Raw genomic sequence first — 25,613 nt, 5'->3', positions numbered from 1 at the left:
AATAGTGCACATAGGGTTCAGTAATGCGTGCGTGCCTGCATGAGTGTGTTGCGGTCTTTCATGGGTCATTAGCAGGTACATATTGCGTGGTTCATGTTTCATAAGAAGTCCACAACTACACAACGTCCTAGTAACATGATTCAGAGGAAATGTATCACACACACTGTGATGCCATGTTCGGATGACATGGGGGCAGTGCGTAGTGTCGTCCCGGGAAGGCTCAAATATATTTTTCAGATGTCCCGGGAAGGCTAAAATGTATATTTTGGATTTTCCGGGAGAGCTAATTTCCAAGGGAGTAGGGGAGACTGTCAAAGCTAAAGATACGGTACCGGGAAGCATAATACATGTCGGGAGTAGATAGATTTCTTTTCAAAACATTGTAATAGTAGAGTGTTTATCTTCTTCGCTTGTTTAGAACTTTAAGATGAAAGGGGACCGATGAAAGTAATCACAGGGGAATCACCATAAACAGCTGCTTTTCAAAACTCTTTTCCTCGGTATTAACAGCGAGGCTTGTTTCATGGCCTAAAAATACAACATCATCTCTGATGCTCAGTTTGGTTTCAAAGCTGGTTACTCAACTGTATTTATACTACGAAACCTGATTTCGATGTACACCCAAGAAAAGAAGAAATTATATTGGTGCTTTGTTGATCTAGTCAAAGTGTTTGACTCTGTTAATCGTGACAGTCTATTTCTGAAGTTCAATCTGGTGGGCATCAGAGGAAGACTGTGGAAAATTATCGTGTCTATGTATGACACTGTGAAATCATGTGTTAAACGCAATGGTGAGTTATCTGGTTTCTTTCTATTCTTTTCTCTCTATATCTTGAAGATATTGAAGTAGCACTATAGGAAAATATCGACGCGGGGTTGCTGCTTGACTATATTAAGCTTTTTATACTACTGTTTACCGACGATATGGTGCTCATATCCGAATCACCTGGAGGTTTACATTTGTCACTTAATACGCTTTCCAGTTATTGCACAGACTGGAGCATTGACGTTAATGTAGACAAAGTAACATTATGCTTTTTACGTCAAGTAGGGAAGAATCGACCGGAGGAAGTATTGTCCTAAATATTTGCAGTTTAGAAAGTTATATATCCAAAGCATCTATTGGGTTAGACCAAGTATTTATAAGTCTATGTCACTGTTTAGATATTCCAATAAATCTGCCTTGCAAAACTTAGCTAAATACATTAAACTCTCTTATGATTATTTTAAGAACTCAAACACAATACATAAACTGACTGTAAATACTTCTTTTGTCCTTTACAGGCCTGCACACCGTGTGGTTTTGGGACGAAAAACACATTTGTTCAAGTCCCAAAAATATCTTCGTTCGTTCTACTTCTTTCTTCTTTATTCAAGTGGCGTTTGTATTGCAGATGTATTTAATTGAACTACTCAAATTGTCGTAAACTTGAAGAAGATTGACGGAAATGTGTTTCGCTCGACCAGGGTTCGATTCCCCACATGGGCACAATGTGTGAAGCACATTTCTGGTGTTCCCCGCCGTCAAATTGTTGGAATATTGCTAAAGGCGGCGTGAAACATAACTCACTGAGATCACATAGCGTAGAGACTCTCAGTAATACACGGTGTCAAGGATGTATGACACACAGGGACTTTATTACAACACTGGGTCAAGTTACCATGACACACAGGCACTTCAATACTTTGTTCTCGGTTTTGTGTGTTACGGTATTTGTTGGGTCATTTAAAACTACATATCGCATGGTTCATGTTTCATAAGCAATCCATTACTACACAACGTCCTGGTGACATGATTCAGGTGCAAATTATTACCACACACTATCATGCCATGTTCAGATCACATGGCGTACAGACGTCTCAGTAATACAGCTTGGTAAGGTACCTTGGCACTCAGGCACTTCATTACCACACTAGGTCAAGGATGCATAGCACACAGGCACTTCATTAATACTCGATGTCAAAGATGCATGACACATAGACACTTCATTACTACACGGTGTCAAGGATGTATGGCACACAAACACTTCATTACTACACTAGGTCAAGGATACATGGCACACAGGCACTTCATTACTACACTAGGTCAAGGATGCATAGCACACAGGCACTTCATTACTACTCGATATCAAAGATGCATGACACATAGGCGCTTCATTACTACACGGTGTCAAGAATGTCTGGCACACAGGCACTTCATTACTACATTAGGTCATGGATGCATGGCACACAGGCACTTCGGTGTTAAGAATGTCTGGCACACAGGCACTTCATTACTACACGATGTCAAGCATGCATGACACATAGGCACTTCATTACTACACGGTGTCAAGGATGTATGGCTCAAAGGCACTTCATTACTTTGTTCTCGGTTTTGTGTGTTACGGTATTTGTTGGGTCATTTAAAACTACATATCGCATGGTTCATGTTTCATAAGCAATCTATTACTACACAACGTCCTGGTGACATGATTCAGGTGCAAATTATTACCACACACTGTCATGCCATGTTCAGATCACATGGCGTACAGACGTCTCAGTAATACAGCTTGGTAAGGTACCTTGGCACTCAGGCACTTCATTACTACACTAGGTCAAGGATGCATGACACATAGGCACTTCATTACTACACTAGGTCAAGGATGCATGACACACAGGGACTTCATTATTACACTAGGTCAAGGATGCATGACACATAGGCACTTCATTACTACACGATGTCAAGGATGTATGGCTCATTCATCTCATTACTACATAATGTGAAGACATTAAGCTGATACTGTTCAACGCGGCGATAAACCAGCTGAGTCACATGGCATCATTTTCACGCCAGGTACAGGTAAGCAGTGACAGAACTGATAACCCAGCTCAGCAGCTCAAACACGGCGGCTTATCGCTTGTGAAATTATCACAACGTGTGGGACAGTAACCAACGGGTTGCTCTCGCTGACTACCGCAAGTCAAGTTTCTTATGATACACTGGCCTTGTTTGCTGGTACATTTGTTGGTGTGTCAGTTTCTCAAAAAAATACCCTGGAACAGACATGGAGGAGAAGGACAAAGGAAGTTGTACTGGCCTGCCACGTAGAGGGATTATTACCATTATCGGAAGCATCTGTATTGTGTTTAGCATGGGCAATGGCTATACTTTCGGTGAGATCGATTTAACTGTTTTAGTCGTCTTGTGGGATAAAATTGATGTAGATGATACTGAGTGAGCTTTTACGCCACTTTGAACAGTATTGTTTTTGGTGATATCGACCCGTGAAGTTCCAAGGTAGAATAGGTCTTCAGCAACCCACGCTTGCCACAAAAGGCGACTATTATGTCGTAAGAGGCGACTAACGAGATTGGGTGGTCAGGCTCGCTGACTTGGTTGACACATGTCATCTTATCCTAATTGCGCATATCGATGCTCATGCTGTTGATCACTGGATTGTCTGGTCCAGACTCGATTATCTACAGACCGCCGTCATATAGCTGGAATATTGCTGAGTGCGGCGTAAAACTAAACTCATTCACTCACTCACTCACTCACTCACTCACTTTGGTGATATCATGGTGTGTCAGATTAATGTGTGATATTTTCATAGATATATTCTATACGTACAATTTTCTGAGTCCTTGAAACCATAGACGACAATGATACTGACTTCATCTGTATGGTCGCTTCAAAGCCGGTTTTGCTGTCCGCCAAATACAGTGTATTTTCCAGTATGTTTGGTGGTGGCAAATCAGCAGATGTATCAATTATACCATCTCTAGTGTTGATATAACCGGTCACGTGATGACACGTTACCGATAACACTGAATACACAGGGTTACTGTATATGTACAGCCCCTGATACACACATGAGTTGACGCCGTCACGTGATAAATATAGTCACGTGTGTACTTTTAGACATGTATGGAAAAAATCACATATATATATATTGAGATAAATGCGAACGCGGTACATATCAACCTTGCATAAGGCGCCGTTTTACTATTCAATATTTTAAGTTTTTCATTACTTCGTTTTTGAGATATCGCGTGATGTAGGGTCGTGTTGTAGCTTTCGGGTCACAACGGCTCTCCATTGTCTTGGATGGAGTGGTTCTGTGAATTGACAATTTAAAGATGCTTGTCATATCTAGAACAAACAGCTTAGCTTTCTGATTTCGAGAGCGTTAATATACGTCCAGCCTGGAAAGACTAAGTGTCATAATTTTCACTCACTCTCTGTTTTATAATACAACCACAACACTAGCATTTTTTTAGCATTTTGGGATGAGCTACGAATTATACCCATTTTAGCTGTAATAGGTGTCCCGCTATTTTTAGGTCATTAGCATTTGCAACAAACCACACGGTCTGATCAACTGAGCTCATCCCTCAACTCAACTGAAATGATGATGTTCAGGTTTAGCTTTATGTCATAGCTAAAATGGATGGAATTGTCATGAATAAACCCGCATGTTATCTGAACCCCACTGGCCTATTTAACTTGATAGCGGCCTGCACTTCCTGTGGTGGTGTGACGTCATTTGCGTCACGTTTCCTTTTTGTGACGTTGTTCTATAATTGTTCTATGACGTGCTGTAAAAAGACATTTTGTGTTGTCTGTTCAAAACCATGACAGAGCATACGTTTATTGCGAGTTTTAAGATGCTTCGGTGAAAGATCAAAGGCGCCGACAGTACTTTATCAGACGATAATGTGCACTTTTTGCTTTACGTCACAATGTAATGTCATTCTAGTCTGCCCCCTCGTAATCGAATAATTTTGCATTTCGTCACAATGTAAGCGACTTCACGATGCATGTCAGTTGCCATCGCTTCGTACAGCCTCCTACAGTAAACTACTCCGTTGCATCCCGTTTCTGGGTTTGCAGTTGCTTCACGCAGCTAACGTCACTGGTGGAGATATTACGTTTATGTTTTCCGACGTTTTAAATGTCTCAATTCGAGTCACAAGTTTTCAGCGACATGGTAACGTTCGCAATGTTTACATTCCCACAAAGCGTTATCCGAATGTACTGATCTAAACTTACTTTGGTAGGAGAAATACGACGTTCATATTGCCCCATATAGTTTACGTTAATCACAGATGTAATTAAAATATTTCAGAGAAGATATTAAATCCGAACGTAAACCGTCATCAAACATTTTATCATTTGTATTTCCTGGTAACGTTCGTCTTAACGTAGGGGGGCAGACACATCAATAGAACAGCCCGCCAGTTAGCCCTCTGCGAAGATTCTTAATTTAGGTCAACGGCACCGTCGTTTGTTTCTGCCTTAGATTAATCGTAATTATCCTTAGAAAGTATTAAATTTGGCATCTTGGAAAAGAAATACAGTTCGCTCTACCACCATGTATAGTGTAATAAAGCACACTTTCGCCCTGAACTAAACTGATGTGCAAAAGAAAGTACACAGCTCGTGTTTCTTCCAATAAGATAAAAATAACAAAACCTTTAGATGAAATGGAAAATATGTGTTGAAGCACACTGCAATACACGTGTTTTATCAGCAAAATGACATTGTAACAATAAACAGCAATGTAGTGATGACCACTGCAGACGGTTCCTGCGATGCTGGAAGGCTAAGGCCATTCCACGCAGCGGTTGGTAGGCCCATACATGCCAGCAGGACGAAGTCGTCTTGTCACTGTGAATCGGCTTACGCGATGATCCAATGATGTGGCTGGTGATGACGTCACCGTCAACATCCAGTTGCATAGGTGAATAACCCGCATATAGCGATCCTCTTAGGGTGTTGTGACTCTGGGTCGATCACATGTCTGGCCTGTCGTACTGAAACGGTTAAACAGCCGAATTATGGTTTGTCTTGTGCAACCCAATGTCCTTGCAATATCACTGTTGAAGGCACCCATTTGTGTCATTCCTTTGGCCCATTCTCGTTGCGCCGACGTCAATCTTGGCATTTCCTCGTGAGATTTCTGTCAAGTGATTGTTCAGTCTTCAGGACAAACAGGTTTTATACTCTCTGTCAGAAAAGTGCTGGTGCATGGGACAATAATCACAATTTTGCAAAATTCGTGCAAAACACGTACACATGTTTTTGGTTGTATTTTTGCAAATGAAACATGATGGTTGCGTTCTATACAATCAATATTTTTCAAAAATGTTATTAGTTAGAACGCATATTTGGGATTGCATCAACAATTACACATGTGCACTCTCTTTTGTTCGTCAGTTTATTATAACGTTAACGCACTCGGACGCAAGCACACCCACAGCCAAATACAAGCATGCTTGAGACATAAATATATATCTCATTTTTACTATCCATTCACAGTGGACAGGTACTCTATGAGTAACAGAACATTCGCTCAAATATAACTCATACGTAAACAATTTCAGCAAGTCTCACTCACAATATTGTTTTTACTTCCTGTTGTGTCGTTAATTCAATCTCGTGATTACTGACTGAACACATCAAACAAATTATTCATTTTCGCTATTACACGAAACACTTTGGTCGGGTATTTTCCAAATCATTTCCCCTAAAGATTTCTCGACCGTCTTGAATATATGCTGATGTGAGTTACACCGTATTTTAGCAATATTCCAGCAATATCACGGCGGGGGACACCAGAAATGGGCTTCACCCATCGTGCCCATGTGGGAATCGCTTTTCTGCGTGACAAGCCAACGCTTATACTACTAGGCCACCCCACCGCCCCGATGATAAAAGTTGCCAATAAAAGTAAAACCAAGTACTAGGTGTAGTCAACACATAATTGCTGGTAGCCTTAGTGTTATGTTGTAAATCTTTTATTGCAGGTAATTTTAACCCATACATTACCTCCTACTTGCGGAACAGGAGTGCATCAACTGACGTTGCGTATGCCGACTCTGTATGGATTTCAACAGCCAACATCATCGTCTACGGCCTGACGATGCCGGTACTCACTCTACTGGAACGGAGGCTGTCTGCTCGAGGATGCATACTCATAGGAGGTATCATATACAGGTGAAATAGGGTACTTGTATATTATATTTTGATAAGTAGATAACCCAAAAGGTGAAAATACAATGTCAAAATAATTGTTTGCTTACCATGGAGAAATTGCAATTGATAGGAGTTTTGGTAAGATGCTAAATGGGAAAGCATGCCCACTACAAATGAAGGATGCACTGCTTCTTAAGCCAGTCCGTTTCTAGCGATATTAACGATCAAGCGCTTTCTATAATCATGAAAACAATCTTGAAAAAAATCTGCTGTGCGATTGTACCTGAATCTTTTTGTAATTATCAGCTGGTTTCACTGACCGACTGATAGTCTACATATTCAGCAATATTCCAGCAAAATCACGGCGGTGGACAAAAGAAATGGGCTTCACACGTTTTACCCATGTGGGGAATCGAACCCGGGACTTTGGTGTGACTAGCGAACGCTCTAACCACTCAGCTAACCCACCGTCCCTTCACTGGCTTCATATATTTTGAGTTCAGATGGGTAATTAAGGGGTAGGGAGTACAAATCTTAGTTATCAGATCATGGTCATTACTATTCACCATCCGGAACAGCCCGCATACGTTCGTTTTCGAGATGAAAGTCAGATATGCTGCTCGCACATTAGAAAGTCAGATATGCTGATAGCACATTAGAAAGTCAGATATGCTGATCGCATATTAGAAAGTCAGATATGCTGATCACATCTTAGAAAGTCAGATATGCTGCTTGCACATTAGAAAGTCAGATATGCTGCTCGCACATTAGCAAGTCAGATAGGCTCCTCGCATATTAGAAAGTCAGATATGCTGCTCGTATATTAGAAAGACAGATATGCAGCTCGCTTATTAGAATGTCAGATATGCTGATAGCATATCAGAAAGTCAGATATGCTGCTCGCATATCAGAAAGTCAGATATGCTGCTCGCTTATTAGAAAGTCAGATATGCTGATAGCATATCAGAAAGTCAGGCATGCTGATCGCACATTAGAAAGTCAGATATGCTGATAGCATATCAGAAAGTCAGGCATGCTGATCGCATACTAGAAAGTCCGATATGTTGCTTGCACATTAGAAAATCAGATATGCTGCTTGCACATTAGAAAGTCAGATATGCTGCTCTCACATTAGAAAGTCAGATATGCTGATTGCATATTAGAAAGTCAGATAGGCTGCTTGCATATTAGAAAGTCAGATAGGATGCTCCCACATTAGAAAGTCAGATATGCTGCTCGCATATTAGAAAGTCAGATATGCTGATAGCACATTAGAAAGTCAGATATGCTGATAGCATATTAGAAAGTCAGATATGCTGCTTGCACATTAGAAAGTCAAATATGCTGATAGCATATCAGAAAGTCAAACATGCTGATCGCATACTAGAAACTCAGATATGCTGTTCGCACATTAGAAAGTCAGATATGCTGATCGCATATTAGAAAGTCAGATATGCTGCTCGCACATAAGAAAGTCAGATATGATGATCGCATATTAGAAAGTCAGATATGCTGATCGCATAGTAAAAAGTCAGATATGCTGCTCGCATATTACAAAATCAGATATGCTGCTCGCATATTAGAAAGTCAGATACGCTGATCGCATATTAGAAAGTCAGATAGGCTGATCGGATATTAGAAAGTCAGATATGCTGCTCGCACATTAGAAAGTCAGATATGCTGATAGCATACCAGAAAGGCAGCCATGCTGATCGCATACCAGTAAGTCAGATATGCTGATAGCACATTAGAAAGTCAGATAGGCTGATCGCGTATTAGAAAGTCAGATATGCTGCTAGCATATTAAAAAGTCAGATATGCTGATCGCATATTAGAAAGTCAGATAGGCTGATCGCATATCAGAAAGTCAGATATGCTACTTGCACATTAGAAAGTCAGATATGCTGATAGCATACCAGAAAGGCAGCCATGCTGATCGCATACCAGTAAGTCAGATATGCTGATAGCACATTAGAAAGTCAGATAGGCTGATCGCGTATTAGAAAGTCAGATATGCTGCTCATATTAAATAGCATATTAGAAAGTCAGATATGCTGATCGCATATTAGAAAGTCAGATTATGCTAAGATAGCACATTAGAAAGTCAGATATGCTGCTCGCACATTAGAAAGTCAGATATGCTGATCGCATATTAGAAAGTCAGATATGCTGCTCGCATTATTAGAAAGTCAGATATGCTGCTCGCATATTAGAAAGTCAGATATGCTGCTCGCACATTAGAAAGTCAGATATGCTGATAGCATATTAGAAAGTCAGATATGCTGCTCGCACATTAGCAGATATTAGAAAGTCAGATATGCTGCTCGCATATTAGAAAGTCAGATATGCTGATCGCATATTAGAAAGATAGGCTGATCGTCAGATATGCTGCTCGCATATTAGAAAGTCAGAGATATGCTGCTCGCACATTATTAGAAAAGCTCAGATATGCTGATCGCACATTAGAAATTCAGACATGCTGATCGCATATTAGAAAGTCAGATATGCTGATAGCATATCAGAAAGTCAGACATGCTGATCGCATACTAGAAACTCAGATATGCTGCTCGCACATTAGAAAGTCAGATATCCTGATCGCATATTTGAAAGTCAGAAATGCTGCTCGCACATTAGAAAGTCAGATATGCTGATCGCACATTAGAAAGTCAGATATGCTGATCGCACATTAGAAAGTCAGATATGCTGATCGCATATTAGAAAGTCAGATATGCTGCTTGCACATTAGAAAGTCAGATATGCTGCTTGCTTATTAGAAAGTCAGACATGCTGATAGCATATCAGAAAGTCAGACATGCTGATCGCATAGTAAAAAGTCAGATATGCTGCTCGCATATTACAAAATCAGATATGCTGATCGCATATTAGAAAGTCAGATATGCTGATCGCATATTAGAAAGTCAGATATGCTGCTCGCACATTAGAAAGTCAGATATGCTGATAGCATATCAGAAAGGCAGACATGCTGATCGCATACCAGAAAGTCAGATATGCTGATAGCACATTAGAAAGTCAGATAGGCTGATCGCGTATTAGAAAGTCAGATATGCTGATCGCATATTAGAGTGTCAGAAATGCTGCTCGCATATTAGAAAGTAAGATATGCAGCTCGCACATTAGAAAATCAGATATGCTGATCGCACATTAGAAATTCAGACATGCTGATCACATATTAGAAAGTCAGATATGCTGATAGCATATCAGAAAGTCAGACATGCTGATCGCATACTAGAAACTCAGATATTCTGCTCGCACATTAGAAAGTCAGATATCCTGATCGCATATTAGAAAGTCAGATATGCTGCTCGCATATTACAAAATCAGATATGCTGCTCACATATTAGAAAGTCAGATATGCTGATCGCATATTAGAAAGTCAGATATGCTGCTCGCACATTAGAAAGTCAGATATGCTGATAGCATACCAGAAAGTCAGACATGCTGATCGCATACCAGAAAGTCAGATATGCTGATAGCATATCAGAAAGTCAGATATGCTGATCGCATACTAGAAACTCAGATATTCTGCTCGCACATTAGAAAGTCAGATATCCTGATCGCATATTAGAAAGTCAGATATGCTGCTCGCACATTAGAAAGTCAGATATGCTGCTCTCACATTAGAAAGTCAGATATGCTGATCGCATATTAGAAAGTCAGATAGGCTGCTCGCATATTAGAAAGTCAGATAGGATGCTCCTACATTAGAAAGTCAGATATGCTGCTCGCATATTAGAAAGTCAGATATGCTGATAGCACATTAGAAAGTCAGATATGCTGATAGCATATTAGAAAGTCAGATATGCTGCTTGCACATTAGAAAGTCAAATATGCTGATAGCATATCAGAAAGTCAAACATGCTGATCGCATACTAGAAACTCAGATATGCTGTTCGCACATTAGAAAGTCAGATATGCTGATCGCATATTAGAAAGTCAGATATGCTGCTCGCACATAAGAAAGTCAGATATGCTGATCGCATATTAGGAAGTCAGATAGGCTGATCGCATAGTAAAAGGTCAGATATGCTGCTCGCATATTACAAAATCGGATATGTTGCTCGCATATTAGAAAGTCAGATATGCTGATCGCATATTAGAAAGTCAGATATGCTGCTCGCACATTAGAAAGTCAGATATGCTGGTAGCATACCAGAAAGTCAGATATGCTGATCGCATATTAGAAAGTCAGATATGCTGATCGCACATTAGAAAGTCAGATATGCTGCTAGCATATTAGAAAGTCAGATATGCTGATCGCATATTAGAAAGTCAGATATGCTGATCGCATATTAGAAAGTCAGATATGCTGCTCGCACATTAGAAAGTCAGATATGCTGATCGCATATTAGAAAGTCAGATATGCTGATCGCATACCAGAAAGGCAGCCATGCTGATCGCATATTAGAAAGTCAGATATGCTGATCGCATATTAGAAAGTCAGATAGGCTGATCGCATAGTAAAAAGTCAGATATGCTGCTCGCATATTACAAAATCAGATATGCTGCTCGCATATTAGAAAGTCAGATATGCTGATCGCATATTAGAAAGTCAGATATGCTGCTCGCACATTAGAAAGTCAGATATGCTGGTAGCATACCAGAAAGGCAGACATGCTGATCGCATATTAGAAAGTCAGATATGCTGATTGCACATTAGAAAGTCAGATAGGCTGATCGCGTATTAGAAAGTCAGATATGCTGATCGCATATTAGAAAGTCAGATATGCTGATCGCATATTAGAAAGTCAGATATGCTGCTCGCACATTAGAAAGTCAGATATGCTGATAGCATATTAGAAAGGCAGATATGCTGATCGCATTACCAGAAAGTCAGCCATGCTGATCGCATACCAGAAAGTCAGATATGCTGATAGCATATTAGAAAGGCAGCCATGCTGATCGCATACCAGTAAGTCAGATATGCTGATAGCACATTAGAAAGTCAGATAGGCTGATCGCGTATTAGAAAGTCAGATATGCTGCTAGCATATTAAAAAGTCAGATATGCTGATCGCATATTAGAAAGTCAGATATGCTGATCGCATATCAGAAAGTCAGATATGCTGCTTGCACATTAGAAAGTCAGATATGCTGATAGCATATCAGAAAGTCAAACATGCTGATCGCATCCTAGAAAACTCAGATATGCTGTTTGCACATTAGAAAGTAAGATATGCTGACCACATATAAGAAAGTCAGATATGCTGCTTGCACATAAGAAAGTCAGATATGCTGATCGCATATTAGAAAGTCAGATATGCTCATAGCACATTAGAAAGTCAGATATGCTGATCGCATATTAGAAAGTCAGATATGCTGCTCGCATATTAGAAAGTCAGATATGCTGATCGCATATTAGAAAGTCAGATATGCTGCTCGCACATTAGAAAGTCAGATATGCTGATAGCATACCAGAAAGGCAGACATGCTGATCGCATACCAGAAAGTCAGATATGCTGATAGCACATTAGAAAGTCAGATAGGCTGATCGCGTATTAGAAAGTCAGATATGCTGCTCGCATATTAGAAAGTCAGATATGCTGATCGCATATTAGAAAGTCAGACATGCTGCTCGCATATTAGAAAGTCAAGATATGCAGCTCGCACATTAGAAAATCAGATATGCTGATCGCACATTAGAAATTCAGACATGCTGATCGCATATTAGAAAGTCAGATATGCTGATAGCATATCAGAAAGTCAGACATGCTGATCGCATACTAGAAACTCAGATATGCTGCTCGCACATTAGAAAGTCAGATATCCTGATCGCATATTAGAAAGTCAGATATGCTGATCGCACATTAGAAAGTCAGATATGCTGATCGCATATTAGAAAGTCAGATATGCTGATCGCACATTAGAAAGTCAGATATGCTGATCGCATATTAGAAAGTCAGATATGCTGCTTGCATGCATTAGAAAGTCAGATATGCTGCTTGCACATTAGAAAGTCAGATATGCTGCTCGCATATTACAAAATCAGATATGCTGCTCGCATATTAGAAAGTCAGATATGCTGATCGCATATTAGAAAGTCAGATATGCTGCTCGCACATTAGAAAGTCAGATATGCTGATAGCATACCAGAAAGTCAGACATGCTGATCGCATACCAGAAAGTCAGATATGCTGATAGCACATTAGAAAGTCAGATAGGCTGATCGCATATTAGAAAGTCAGATATGCTGCTCGCATATTAGAAAGTCAGATATGCTGATCGCATATTAGAGTGTCAGAAATGCTGCTCGCATATTAGAAAGTAAGATATGCAGCTCGCACATTAGAAAATCAGATATGCTGATCGCACATTAGAAATTCAGACATGCTGATCGCATATTAGAAAGTCAGATATGCTGATAGCATATCAGAAAGTCAGACATGCTGATCGCATACTAGAAACTCAGATATGCTGCTCGCACATTAGAAAGTCAGATATCCTGATCGCATATTTGAAAGTCAGAAATGCTGCTCGCACATTAGAAAGTCAGATATGCTGATCGCATATTAGAAAGTCAGATATGCTGATCGCACATTAGAAAGTCAGATATGCTGATCGCATATTAGAAAGTCAGATATGCTGCTTGCACATTAGAAAGTCAGATATGCTGCTTGCTTATTAGAAAGTCAGACATGCTGATAGCATATCAGAAAGTCAGACATGCTGATCGCATAGTAGAAGTCAGATATGCTGCTCGCATATTAGAAAAATCAGATATGCTGATCGCATATTAGAAAGTCAGATATGCTGATCGCATATTAGAAAGTCAGATATGCTGCTTCGCACATTAGAAAGTCAGATATGCTGATAGCATATTAGAAAGTCAGATATGCTGATCGCATACCAGAAAGTCAGATATGCTGATAGCACATTAGAAAGTCAGATAGGCTGATCGCGTATTAGAAAGTCAGATATGCTGATCGCATATTAGAAAGTCAGATATGCTGATAGCATATCAGAAAGTCAGACATGCTGATCGCATACTAGAAACTCAGATATTCTGCTCGCACATTAGAAAGTCAGATATCCTGATCGCATATTAGAAAGTCAGATATGCTGCTCGCACATTAGAAAGTCAGATATGCTGCTCGCATATTAGAAAGTCAGACATGCTGATCGCACATTAGAAAGTCAGACATGCTGATCGCATATTAGAAAGTCAGATATGCTGCTTGCACATTAGAAAGTCAGATATGCTGCTTGCTTATTGGAAAGTCAGACATGCTGATAGCATATCAGAAAGTCCGACATGCTGATCGCATACTAGAAAGTCAGATATGCTGCTCGAACATTAGAAAGTCAGATATGCTGCTCGCACATTAGAAAGTCAGATATGCTGATCGCATATTAGAAAGTCAGATATGCTGCTTGCACATTAGAAAGTCAGATATGCTGATCACATATTAGACAGTCAGATAGGCTGCTTGCACATTAGAAAGTCAGATATGCTGATAGCATATTAGAAAGTCACATATGCTGCTCGCACATTAGAAAGTCAGATATGCTGCTCGCACATTAGAAAGTCAGACATGCTGATCGCATATTAGAAAGTCAGATATGCTGCTCGCACATTAGAACCTCAGACGTGCTGATCGCATATTAGAAAGTCAGATATGCTGCTCGCATTCTAGAAACTCAGATATTCTGCTCACACATTAGAAAGTCAGATATGCTGATCGCATATTAGAAAGTCAGATATGGTGATTGCATATTGGAAAGTCAGATATGCTGCTTGCACATTAGGAAGTCAGATATGCCTCTTGCACATTAGAAAGTCAGACATGCTGATCGCATATTAGAAAGTTAGATATGCTGCTTGCACATTAAAAAGTGAGATATGCTGCTCTCATATTAGAAAGTAAGATATGCTGATCGCATATTAGAAAGTCAGATATGCTGATAGCATACCAGAAGGTCAGACATGCTGATCGCATACCAGAAAGTCAGGTATGCTGATCGCATATTAGAATGTGAGATATGCTGCTCGCACATTAGAAAATCAGATATGCTGCTCGCACATTAGAATGTCAGATATGCTGATCGCATATTAGAAATTCAGATATGCTGCTCGCATATTAGAAAGTCAGATATGCTGCTCGCACATTAGAAAGTCAGATATGCTGCTCGCATATTAGAAAGTCAGACATGCTGATCGCATATTAGAAAGTCAGATATGCTGCTCGCACATTAGAAAGTCAGATATGCTGCTCGCATATTAGAAAGTCAGATTATGCTGATCGCATATTAGAAAGTCAGATATGCTGAACATTAGAAAGCATATGCTGCTAGAATTAGTCAGATATGCTGATTGCACATTAGAAAGTCAGATATGCTGCTCGCACATTAGAAAGTCAAATATGCTGAGAGATATTGAAAGTCAGATATGCTGAAAGTCAGATAAGGTGATTGCATATTAGAAAGTCAGATATGCTGCTTGCACATTAGAAAGTCAGATATGCCGCTTGCACATGCACATAGAAAGACAGACATGCTGATCGCATATTAGAAAGTTAGATATGCTGCTTGCACATAAGAAAGTCAGATATGCTGCTCGCATATTAGAAAGTAAGATATGCTGATATCATATTAGAAAGTAAGATATGCTGCTCGCATATTAGAAACTCAGATATTCTGCTTGCACATTAGAAAGTCAGATATGCTGATCGCATATTAGAAAGTCAGATATGGTGATTGCATATTGGAAAGTCAGATATGCTGCTTGCACATTAGAAAGTCAGATATGCCTCTTGCACATTAAAAAGTCTGACATGCTGATCGCATATTAGAAAGTCAGATATGCTGATCTCATATTAGAAAGTAAGATATGCTGATCGCATATTAGAAAGTCAGATATGCTGATAGCATACCAGAAGGTCAGACATGCTGATCGCATACCAGAAAGTCAGATATGCTGATCGCATATTAGAATGTGAGATATGCTGCTCGCACATTAGAAAATCAGATATGCTGCTCGCACATTAGAATGTCAGATATGCTGATCGCATATTAGAAATTCAGATATGCTGCTCGCATATTAGAAAGTCAGATATGCTGCTCGCACATTAGAAAGTTAGACATGCTAATCGCATATTAGAAAGTCCGACATGCTGCTCGCATATTAGAAAGTCAGATATGCTGCTCGCACATTAGAAAGTCAGATATGCTGCTCGCAAATTAGAAAGTTAGACATGCTGATCGCATATTAGAAAGTCAGATATGCTGATCGCACATTAGAAAGTCAGATATGCTGCTCGCATATTAGAAAATCAGTTATGTTTATTGCACATTAGAAAGTCAGATATGCTGGTAGCACATTAGAAAGTCAAATATGCTGAGAGAACATTGGAAAGTCAGATATGCTGCTCGCACATTAGAAAGTCAGATAAGGTGATTGCATATTGGAAAGTCAGATATGCTGCTTGCACATTAGAAAGTCAGATATGCTGATAGAGCATTAGAAAGTCAGATATGCCGCTTGCACATTAGAAAGACAGACATGCTGATCGCATATTAGAAAGTTAGATATGCTGCTTGCACATAAGAAAGTCAGATATGCTGCTCGCATATTAGAAAGTAAGATATGCTGATATCATATTAGAAAGTAAGATAGGCTGATCGCATATTAGAAAGTCAGATATGCTGATAGCATATCAGAAAGTTTACCTGCCCTTATTAAAGATCGGAGGTTTGTACATGTCGACGGAGAAGGTATTGGATTATATCAAAAGATCTGTTGATCTGATAGCCAATTAATTCTGCTATACCTATCCATGATGGTAATCCCAATGAAAGCTCTTCAATTAGTAAATTGTCTCGCCCAACAAGAAACAAACACACCAAGGTTATGTTATGGTACAGTTATGATTATCAGATGTTCCACTTCCAGCTTTAAAACTATCTCACTCACTTGCCTGGCAATAGTATTTCAGTGGCCTCGACCTACTTTAGCATCAACTATAGCTACATCACAGTCGCCGCATCCTACGCCGCCATCGGGGCAGGGAAGGCGCTAGCATACCCCATCACAACCAAACTGGCATTCAGAGTAGGTGATTTGAGACACTGTTTGACTACAGCTTCCTAATAGACAGCCGTTTGTGATGACCCGGGCTAGAAATGATCACGAGTGAGTGAGTGAGTGAGGTAATATTTAACGTCACATCGGCAATATTTCAGCCTAATCGTGACGAAAACAATTTTTACAATATAAAAATGAAAACATTGTGAAGAGTTAAATCTGTCAACTATGGACATTAAAAATCCTAGAGTATCACAGATATGAATATAAAACTAGAATGTTAATCTAAAACATTTTAACTGAAGAAGACAGTACAATATAAAACACGGGCTATAGATCGCCAACAACTGAAGGTAGATCATTATACTAGGGTCCATGGGGACTTACAGTGCCTTTGCTACCTGCATGGACCTTAGTTGGATTTACACAATCCCTTCAGCCGCTGGCGATTGCAGGAAGATTTAGCCGAAATTTAAAATAACAAACATACTACGATTAAATAGCATGGTTGAGCAAACTTGACTTTCAAAGTTTTTGGGACTGACCTACCCTCTCAGGAGGACAATACTTTTATGCTACTTCAACCCCCTTTGGGGATACAGCCTCAAACAATCTAAGTTGATAATTTGAACTACCAATTATAATTTTTTTTGTCTATTTACAAAATATATATCAAAATTCATTTAACAAATCTATCTCTTTTAAAAAATCAATGATTAAATGATAATTAACTTTATTAAACAGGTCCTTTACTGTTTTGATATTGAAATATTTATCCCTCTTGATGGAGAATTCAACACAGTCGAAATGATCACGAAACTCCTGATTGTCGTAAGAGTGATGAATTGGACTCCCCGGAAGAACCGGGTTATGTCTTGTCTTCAGCAAGCCATGCTTGTCTTGAGAGGCGACTGACGGGACTTGGTTGTCAGGTTCTCCGACTTGGCTGATGATTGTCATCAGATCCTAATGGCGTAGATTAATATTGAGGATGTCAGTCACCGGGTTGTCTGTGCCGGACTTGATCATTCACAGAGCCTCGTGAAACGGCTGGAATATACGGATCGAAGCAGTTTACTATAAAATAAAAAACCAGAAAATTATATGGGACTCGGGTTCGATTATCTTTACAAGGGTACAATTAATGTTCAGTTGTATGGTGGAAATAATGAACTCAGAAGCTGACTGAGTGTGTTTTATGTAAGTGGTTCCCGAACCGGAAGGGTTTGATCTGTGGGATACTGGAAGGAGGCTACGGCGGCAGTGGCTTCATCCTCAACCAAATCATCACTGGCTTCATCAACCCTGAAAACCTCTCTCCTGACCAGGAAGTAGGGGATAACGAGTGAGTAGAAGATTGCTGATGAATGTGAAGGGAGATGAAGGGCTTGTTGTGAGAGGCTTCAGTTGCACCCATAATACACTCACTCACGCACACATAGTTCCATATAAATTATATTGGTCAAGAGACGCATATGTATGTTGACCTTAGTTGATCCAAAATTACAATTACCACAGCTAACATAAGAAACAGTTAAAACACTTACTATTATTATGTGACAGTTCAAAGTAGAAACATACCAGAGAGTCAACACTGACTGCTTTCTACCGTTCGCGTTTAGTTATATTATCTATTATAAAACGTTCTTGAACACACTACACCTACGAATCCCATACCACGACTGACTAATATATGTCTGTGTCTAGGTACTTTACCCAGGCAACTCTCCTGGACATGGTGCCGTACACTTACCTGCTGCTGGGAGGGATGTACACAGTGGTCTTCGCCATAGGCATCTTATTGATGAAGGAACCACCTGATGACCCCGCCCAGGTGAGCAGGGTGTCTGTACCTGATGACCTCGCCCAGGTGAGCAGGTGTTTATACCTGATGACTCCGCCCAGGTGAGCAGGGTGTCTATACCTGATGACCTCGCCCAGTTGAGCAGGGTGTCTATACCTGATGACCTCGCCCAGGTGAGCAGGGTGTCTATACCTGATGACTCCGCCCAGGTGAGCAGGGTGCCTATACCTGATGACCTCGCCCAGGTGAGCAGGGTGTCTATACCTGATGACCTCGCCCAGGTGAGCAGGGTGTCTATACCTGATGACCTCGCCCAGGTGAGCAGGGTGTCTATACCTGATGACTCCGCCCAGGTGAGCAGGGTGCCTATACCTCATGACCTCGCCCAGGTGAGCAGGGTGTCTATACCTGATGACCTCGCCCAGTTGAGCAGGGTGCCTATACCTGATGACCTCGCCCAGGTGAGCAGGGTGCCTATACCTGATGACATCGCCCAGGTGAGCAGGGTGTCTATACCTGATGGCCCCGCCCAGGTGAGCAGGGTGTCTATACCTGATAACCCCACCCAGGTGAACAGGGTGTCTGTAAGGAACAATGTTCACTCTACCTCGTGTGATGCAGGATAAATCGAATCCCATTTGTATCCATTTGAATATACATTTGATATTTCGTTGTGTTGACAATTTACTGGTGTAGCGTGTTTAGTAAGTACCTTCAGCGTGGATTAGTAAGAAATAACATAATTCGAGCACCCCTCCACGTAGATCATTTTGGTATAAAGTATATATTTCAAACCATCAATTCGCATAGATCAGAAATAACATGTTGAACACCCATCCAGATGGCAATGGTCATTCGGGTATAATATGTATAATGAAACACTGTTAATAATTCGCACTAGTCACAAAGAACTGATATCGAACGTCCCTCCAGATGATACAACTCAATGTTAGGTCACGTTGACAAAAAAGTTCGGCCATTTGATACCTGCCACGCTGTACTATTTTCTACCACAGGAAATGTCAGTTAATTACAAGAGTGACGAAGGAGGAGGTGCTGTTGCTGTTGCAACGATCAGTGAAATGGACGGGAGCACTGAGGTCATCAAGGAGTCTGACACTCAAGGGTAAGTTCCCTATCTCCTACTCCAACCCATCCACAAAATATCTACAACATATAATGACAAGGAAATGCATTGCATAAAAAATCACCTGTTATGTAATAATAAATGCAGTGAAATTCCGCACATAAAACCTATCAGTCAATGTCTCGGGTTTATTTGTGGTTTAAGTGAGGAAATGAGGTACCTCTGTATTTCCTAGCCACGACATGACACCGAGGGAGGTCCTACACTCCTGGATATTCTATGCCGTGTGGTTTGCATACTTCTTTGAAGGTTTTGCTGTTGATGTCAACTTTTTCTTTTACAAGGTAAGCTATCTATGCATCGTATTCTAAAGAATTTTATCCAACGGCAAAAATGTGGTCAAACAGAAAGATACAATTACGTGTGACAAAAACGCATTTTGGTTTGGGAGAGTCATCGTCATAGGTGATATCTACACTGCATTTCGATGGAAGAACGTCGCCTGTACGAACCCATTACTTGTTGACGACGATGGATAGAACGAATGCGGGGGTGGTTTTCAAACAGGTAAATACAGTAATGTTTGTAGACGTAACCCACGCCCTTCTTTAAATGCCACGGTTAGCTAGATTGCCTCAGTCGTCTATGGCTCTGCTAATATCTCTGTGAAAGTCAGTCTAAGTAAACGTAGACTCAGTATTATTCGTTACACTGCTATACCGAGTCTAACAAAAAACCTAGTAGAAGGTCGCGTCAGCTAACCTTTGAGCGACCTATGACCGTCCAATCAAACGCGATACGGCCGGACGGATTTAACCAATCAGACAACGGCTACTTGTTAGAGTTCGGCGGGACTTACAAAACGTTTTTTTTGTATTTTCTCTTCCCTGGTCGCTGACACTGACCTATCAACAAACGAAAATCCGCATAAAACACAGGTATTTGACATGCAGTATATACGCTTATGGGTTTCTAATGACATGGTTACTATTTGCTTCTATTTTCGCAAACGCTATTTTCAGCGACTGTTTACTCATTGCGTGTATCACTCGGAAGCGATCATGCGGAAAATAGCATTCGGAGTCGTTCGAGTTTCAGAGGTAAAGGTTCAGACGGTATGTGCGAATGTTAACTTTCGCGATTATGTAAGCTGTGTTCTGATTGGTCAGTGCAAAAGGTTAGCTGACGCGACCTTCTACAATGTTTTGTTAGACTCAGTATAGCAGTGTAACGAATAATACTGAGCCTAAGTTTACTTAGACTGTGATAAAGTTAGAAGGTCAGTGAACGGAAATTCGACTCCAAGATTTGCCTGTGAGTTATTTTAGGTTTGTCGTCATCATATCCATGCTCATGGCTCCTAAAGTTAGAAACGTTTAATCCTCTGACATGATATCACTTAGATACTGTTGGGGACGGTAGGGTAGCCGGGTAAAGCGTTCGCTCGTCACGCCGAAGACCCGGTTTCTCTTCCCCATTAAGATACAGTGCGTGAAACCCATTTCTGGTGTCCCCCGCCCTGACGTGGTATGCAACTAAACTCACTCACTCACTTAGTAATTGTTCAATGAGACGTCCAACTTACTCGCTCTTTTCAAATATGTAACAGACTTATGGTGAGACGTTCATTGATGACGACTACTTCCTGGCCCTTGTAGCTTCGTTTGGGTCCGTGAGTGTTGTGGCCGGGAATCTCTTCTGGGGCGTTCTTGCTGACAAGTATACATACAAGGTAATATGTTTGGAGATAAGTTTGAGAATTAAAATGATTAATATGATATTTTGGATATGTTGGATGTTCTTTGTTGCTTTCGTTTCGCGTGTCTGCAAGGTATCTTCATAATTTGTTTACTGATATGTGACCCTATCCCTTTTATTGTCACTTTGTTGAAAAAAGGAAACGATGTGTAGCCGGAGGGCCGAACTTGAAATCGATGCCGTTGTAAGTGACCGTTTATAATGGTACTTAATCCCACTTACTGATATCACTGTGTTGCATAAATAACTTGTATCCAGTCAGTGTTACACAGACCTTACCAACACATTCTTCAAATGTAAATCACAATACAAACATACTCAGACCTGTTTCTGCTCTTTATTTTACATGTTTGACACTCAACAACATGTTGGTCCTTCGAGTTAACCATCAGTTTCTATATTTTGCAAAACGCAACAGCCTGTTCTGATGATCGTCATATGTGTGTTCGGCGTCTTCACCTCAACATTCTGTCTCACCGAGTATGGAGGGAAACCAATGTACTTCATCTGGGTGTGCGCCATACACTTCGCATTCACTGGGCCCACAACAATCCTGCCCTTAATAGCGATGGAGACGTTCGGCAGCAAGCACTTCTCCGTCAACTACGGCCTTCTCAACACTCCAGCGGTAACAATCCAGATGTTATCGAGATGGACACTTATTTTGAGACCAATCATTTTATATTCTGTAGACTGAGAATTTGTTGAATCGAAATTCCAGACTATAATATTATCCCGAAAGAACGTGTCTTTTGTAAGAAATAGAGCAAAAAAGAAGTAAGACAGAGGACGATGAAATACCAGCCCACCTACCCCTCTACCCGAATTAAATGACTAGTGCCCTATATAATTAGTTCCTCTTCTTTGTGTAAAATCCGTATTTGAAAACTGATTGCAAACGCAAAGTATATCGGAATATATCAGATGATGTATTTGTTAACTTATAGCGTCATGCTTTCACTTTTTGCACTTGTCTCCACATGTTTCAAAGTTCGGATAACTCGATATGTATTCAAAGATCATGCTGGCATAATGAGTTAGTATTAGCATTTATGATTTTGTGACGGCGGTGAGAGTAGTCTGATATAATTCGCTGACGTCCTTATTTTACGTATTTCACTTTTTTTAGGTTAACTGAATATGCCCTCACTTTTCTGATAGCCACAAATATGTTGTTTACTCTTTCAATGTTAACTGAATATCCCTTCACCTTTCTGATAGCCACAATGTTGTTTACTCTTTACAGGTTAACTGAATATCCCTTCACCTTTCTGATAGCCACAATGTTGTTTACTCTTTACAGGTTAACTGAATATCCCTTCACCTTTCTGATAGCCAGAATGTTGTTTACTCTTTAAAGGTTAACTGAATATCCCTTCACCTTTCTGATAGCCAGAATGTTGTTTATGCTTTACAGGTTAACTGAATATCCCTTCACCTTTCTGATAGCCACAATGTTGTTTACTCTTTAAAGGTTAACTGAATATCCCTTCACCTTTCTGATAGCCAGAATGATGTTTATGCTTTACAGGTTAACTGAATATCCCTTCACCTTTCTGATAGCCACAATGTTGTTTACTCTTTACAGGTTAACTGAATATCCTTTCACCTTTCTGATAGCCACAATGTTGTTTACTCTTTAAAGGTTAACTGAATATCCCTTCACCTTTCTGATAGCCAGAATGATGTTTACTGTTTACAGGTTAACTGAATATCCCTTCACCTTTCTGATAGCCACAAATATGTTGTTTACTCTTTAAAGGTTAACTGAATATCCCTTCACCTTTCTGATAGCCACAATGTTGTTTACTCTTTACAGGTTAACTGAATATCCCTTCACCTTTTCTGATAGCCACAATGTTGTTTTACCTGATAGCCAGAATGTTGTTTACTCTTTAAATGTTAACTGAATATCCCTTCACCTTTCTGATAGCCAGAATGTTGTTTACTCTTTAAAGGTTAACTGAATATCCCTTCACCTTTCTGATAGCCTGAATGATGTTTACTCTTTAAATGTTAACTGAATATCCCTTCACCTTCCCGATAGTCACAATGTTGTTTACATTTTAAAGGTTAACTGAATATCCCTTCACCTTTCTAATAGCCACAGTGTTGTTTACTATTTACAGGTTAACTGAATATCCTTTCACCTTTCTGATAGCCACAATGTTGTTTACTTTTTAAAGGTTAACTGAATATCCCTTAACCTTTCTAATAGCCAGAATGATGTTTATGCTTTACAGGTTAACTGAATATCCCTTCACCCTTCTGATAGCCAGAATGTTGTTTACTCTTTAAAGGATAACTGAATATCCCTTCACCTTTCTGATAGCCACAATGTCGTTTACTCTTTACAGGTTAACTGAATATAACTTCACCTTTCTGATAGCCACAATGTTGTTTACTCTTTAAAGGTTAACTGAATATAACTTCACCTTTCTGATAGCCAGAATGTTGTTTACTTTTTAAAGGTTAACTGAATATCCCTTCACCTTTCTAATAGCCAGAATGATGTTTATGCTTTACAGGTTAACTGAATATCCCTTCACGATTCTGATAGCCAGAATGTTGTTTACTGTTTACAGGCTGCCTTCAGTTTTTCCATGGCGTTAATCTCCTCACATGTCAAAGATACCATAGGCTGGCATGGGATCTATTTACTTGCGGCTGGTTTTCTCGTCATTAGTAAGTTACCTTTTATGGAGTTCTGGGTTTATATTTGAACTCCCCTACAGCAACAACTTTCAATTCATGTAGAAATCGGATGCGTTGTGGTAGCTCCATGATAAATGTAATGGTCGTTTGAATATTTCTTTTCAGTTTGTTTTACCCCCTAAATATGAATATCAACGGCCTTACAAGGTTTCTACAATGTTTCTCTTAAAGCACCAAAGCGAGGCAATAACATTATTCACTAGTCTTGATTAGACTAGATTAGACTGGACAAAAAAGGCAAATTATATATAAAAATTGTATGAATGATCAGTGAAAATCGGTAGAGACACAGGTGTTCAGAAACGTTTTACTTGTACAGAGCTCTTCACTCACTGAAATACGAAGTGACATCCAAAAAACGAAGTGTATAACATTTAAACCATACATTAACTGAAACACTGAAGAAATGTAACTTGACCGTTGAAGAGGGGGGTAACTCTTTAGGGCACATATATCGCCTGACTACCAAATCCAACTTGACTGTATAAAAACCGATACATCAGTTTACACTTTTTACACATTTTTATTATGTTAGTTTGCAGAAGTAGTATTTACATTCAATGTCGGAAACTGTTTCATTGTTTCATTAATCCGTAATATATATGCTGATTACATTTTAACATGATTCCCAATTATCCTTTCTGTTACAGGTTTTGGGTTTTCTTCAGTCGTCTTTTTCAAGAGGTTTCAGAGATGACAATGACACTGTTGACACAAAACCGTGTGTATATAAACATGATTCTGTGCGTACTGTTCAGTTGTTATTGACCCATATTTACGTTCACGTACGCACTGTACCGAAAGTCGTGTGGTGTTGACATAAACAGGACTGGCTGCATTGAGATGTCGTAAAGATCGTGATTATGATACATGTCGTAAAATAGTTAACATACGTTACACGCACCAGTCTGCAGTAGCTGTCGGGTGGGTCTGAGTCAGTACTTACCAGTTCGTGTACATAGCTATTTTCACATATATAAAAAAAAGAAACTTCAGAAAATGTAATTTGAATAATAATGAATAATTTATCTCTGATGATACATCTATGTATCCGAAATGGGATCCCTATCTTTCGACTCTAGAAAAACGTTAGCAAAACCAACTCAAACCCATCCATTCGTCGTGCAAATGACGTTAGTGCAAAATCAGGATTTGCACGTGCAGTCGATCACGTGATCTTCGCATCGAAGTTTTCTTCATATGCACGTGTTTGCATTGGCCTCAAGAATTGAAAAAAACACTTTTAAACCAC

At 39.8% G+C, this 25,613-nt stretch overlaps 2 protein-coding genes across 2 annotated transcripts; both read left to right on the top strand.

Annotated features, from left to right (window-relative positions):
- The first annotated feature begins 3,044 nt into the window (after positions 1 to 3,044).
- LOC124256876 lies at positions 3,045 to 21,848 on the top strand. Its single transcript, XM_046690845.1, has 8 exons — positions 3,045 to 3,153; positions 6,790 to 6,911; positions 18,203 to 18,342; positions 18,705 to 18,831; positions 19,818 to 19,927; positions 20,124 to 20,232; positions 21,498 to 21,620; positions 21,786 to 21,848. Exons 1-8 carry the CDS (start codon positions 3,045 to 3,047, stop codon positions 21,846 to 21,848), a joined length of 903 nt encoding a protein of 300 aa, XP_046546801.1.
- LOC124256871 lies at positions 21,415 to 25,106 on the top strand. The gene is made up of 4 exons (XM_046690839.1): positions 21,415 to 21,620; positions 22,065 to 22,274; positions 24,232 to 24,331; positions 25,012 to 25,106. Exons 2-4 carry the CDS (start codon positions 22,074 to 22,076, stop codon positions 25,056 to 25,058), a joined length of 348 nt encoding a protein of 115 aa, XP_046546795.1. The 5' UTR covers positions 21,415 to 21,620; positions 22,065 to 22,073; the 3' UTR covers positions 25,059 to 25,106.
- Positions 25,107 to 25,613: the final 507 nt, after the last annotated feature.

The sequence above is a fragment of the Haliotis rubra genome, unplaced genomic scaffold (genome assembly GCF_003918875.1).
Source record: "Haliotis rubra isolate DU_JTF1 unplaced genomic scaffold, ASM391887v1 Scf641, whole genome shotgun sequence".
Lineage (NCBI taxonomy): Eukaryota > Metazoa > Mollusca > Gastropoda > Lepetellida > Haliotidae > Haliotis > Haliotis rubra.
This window is presented reverse-complemented; position numbering and strand designations above follow the sequence as displayed.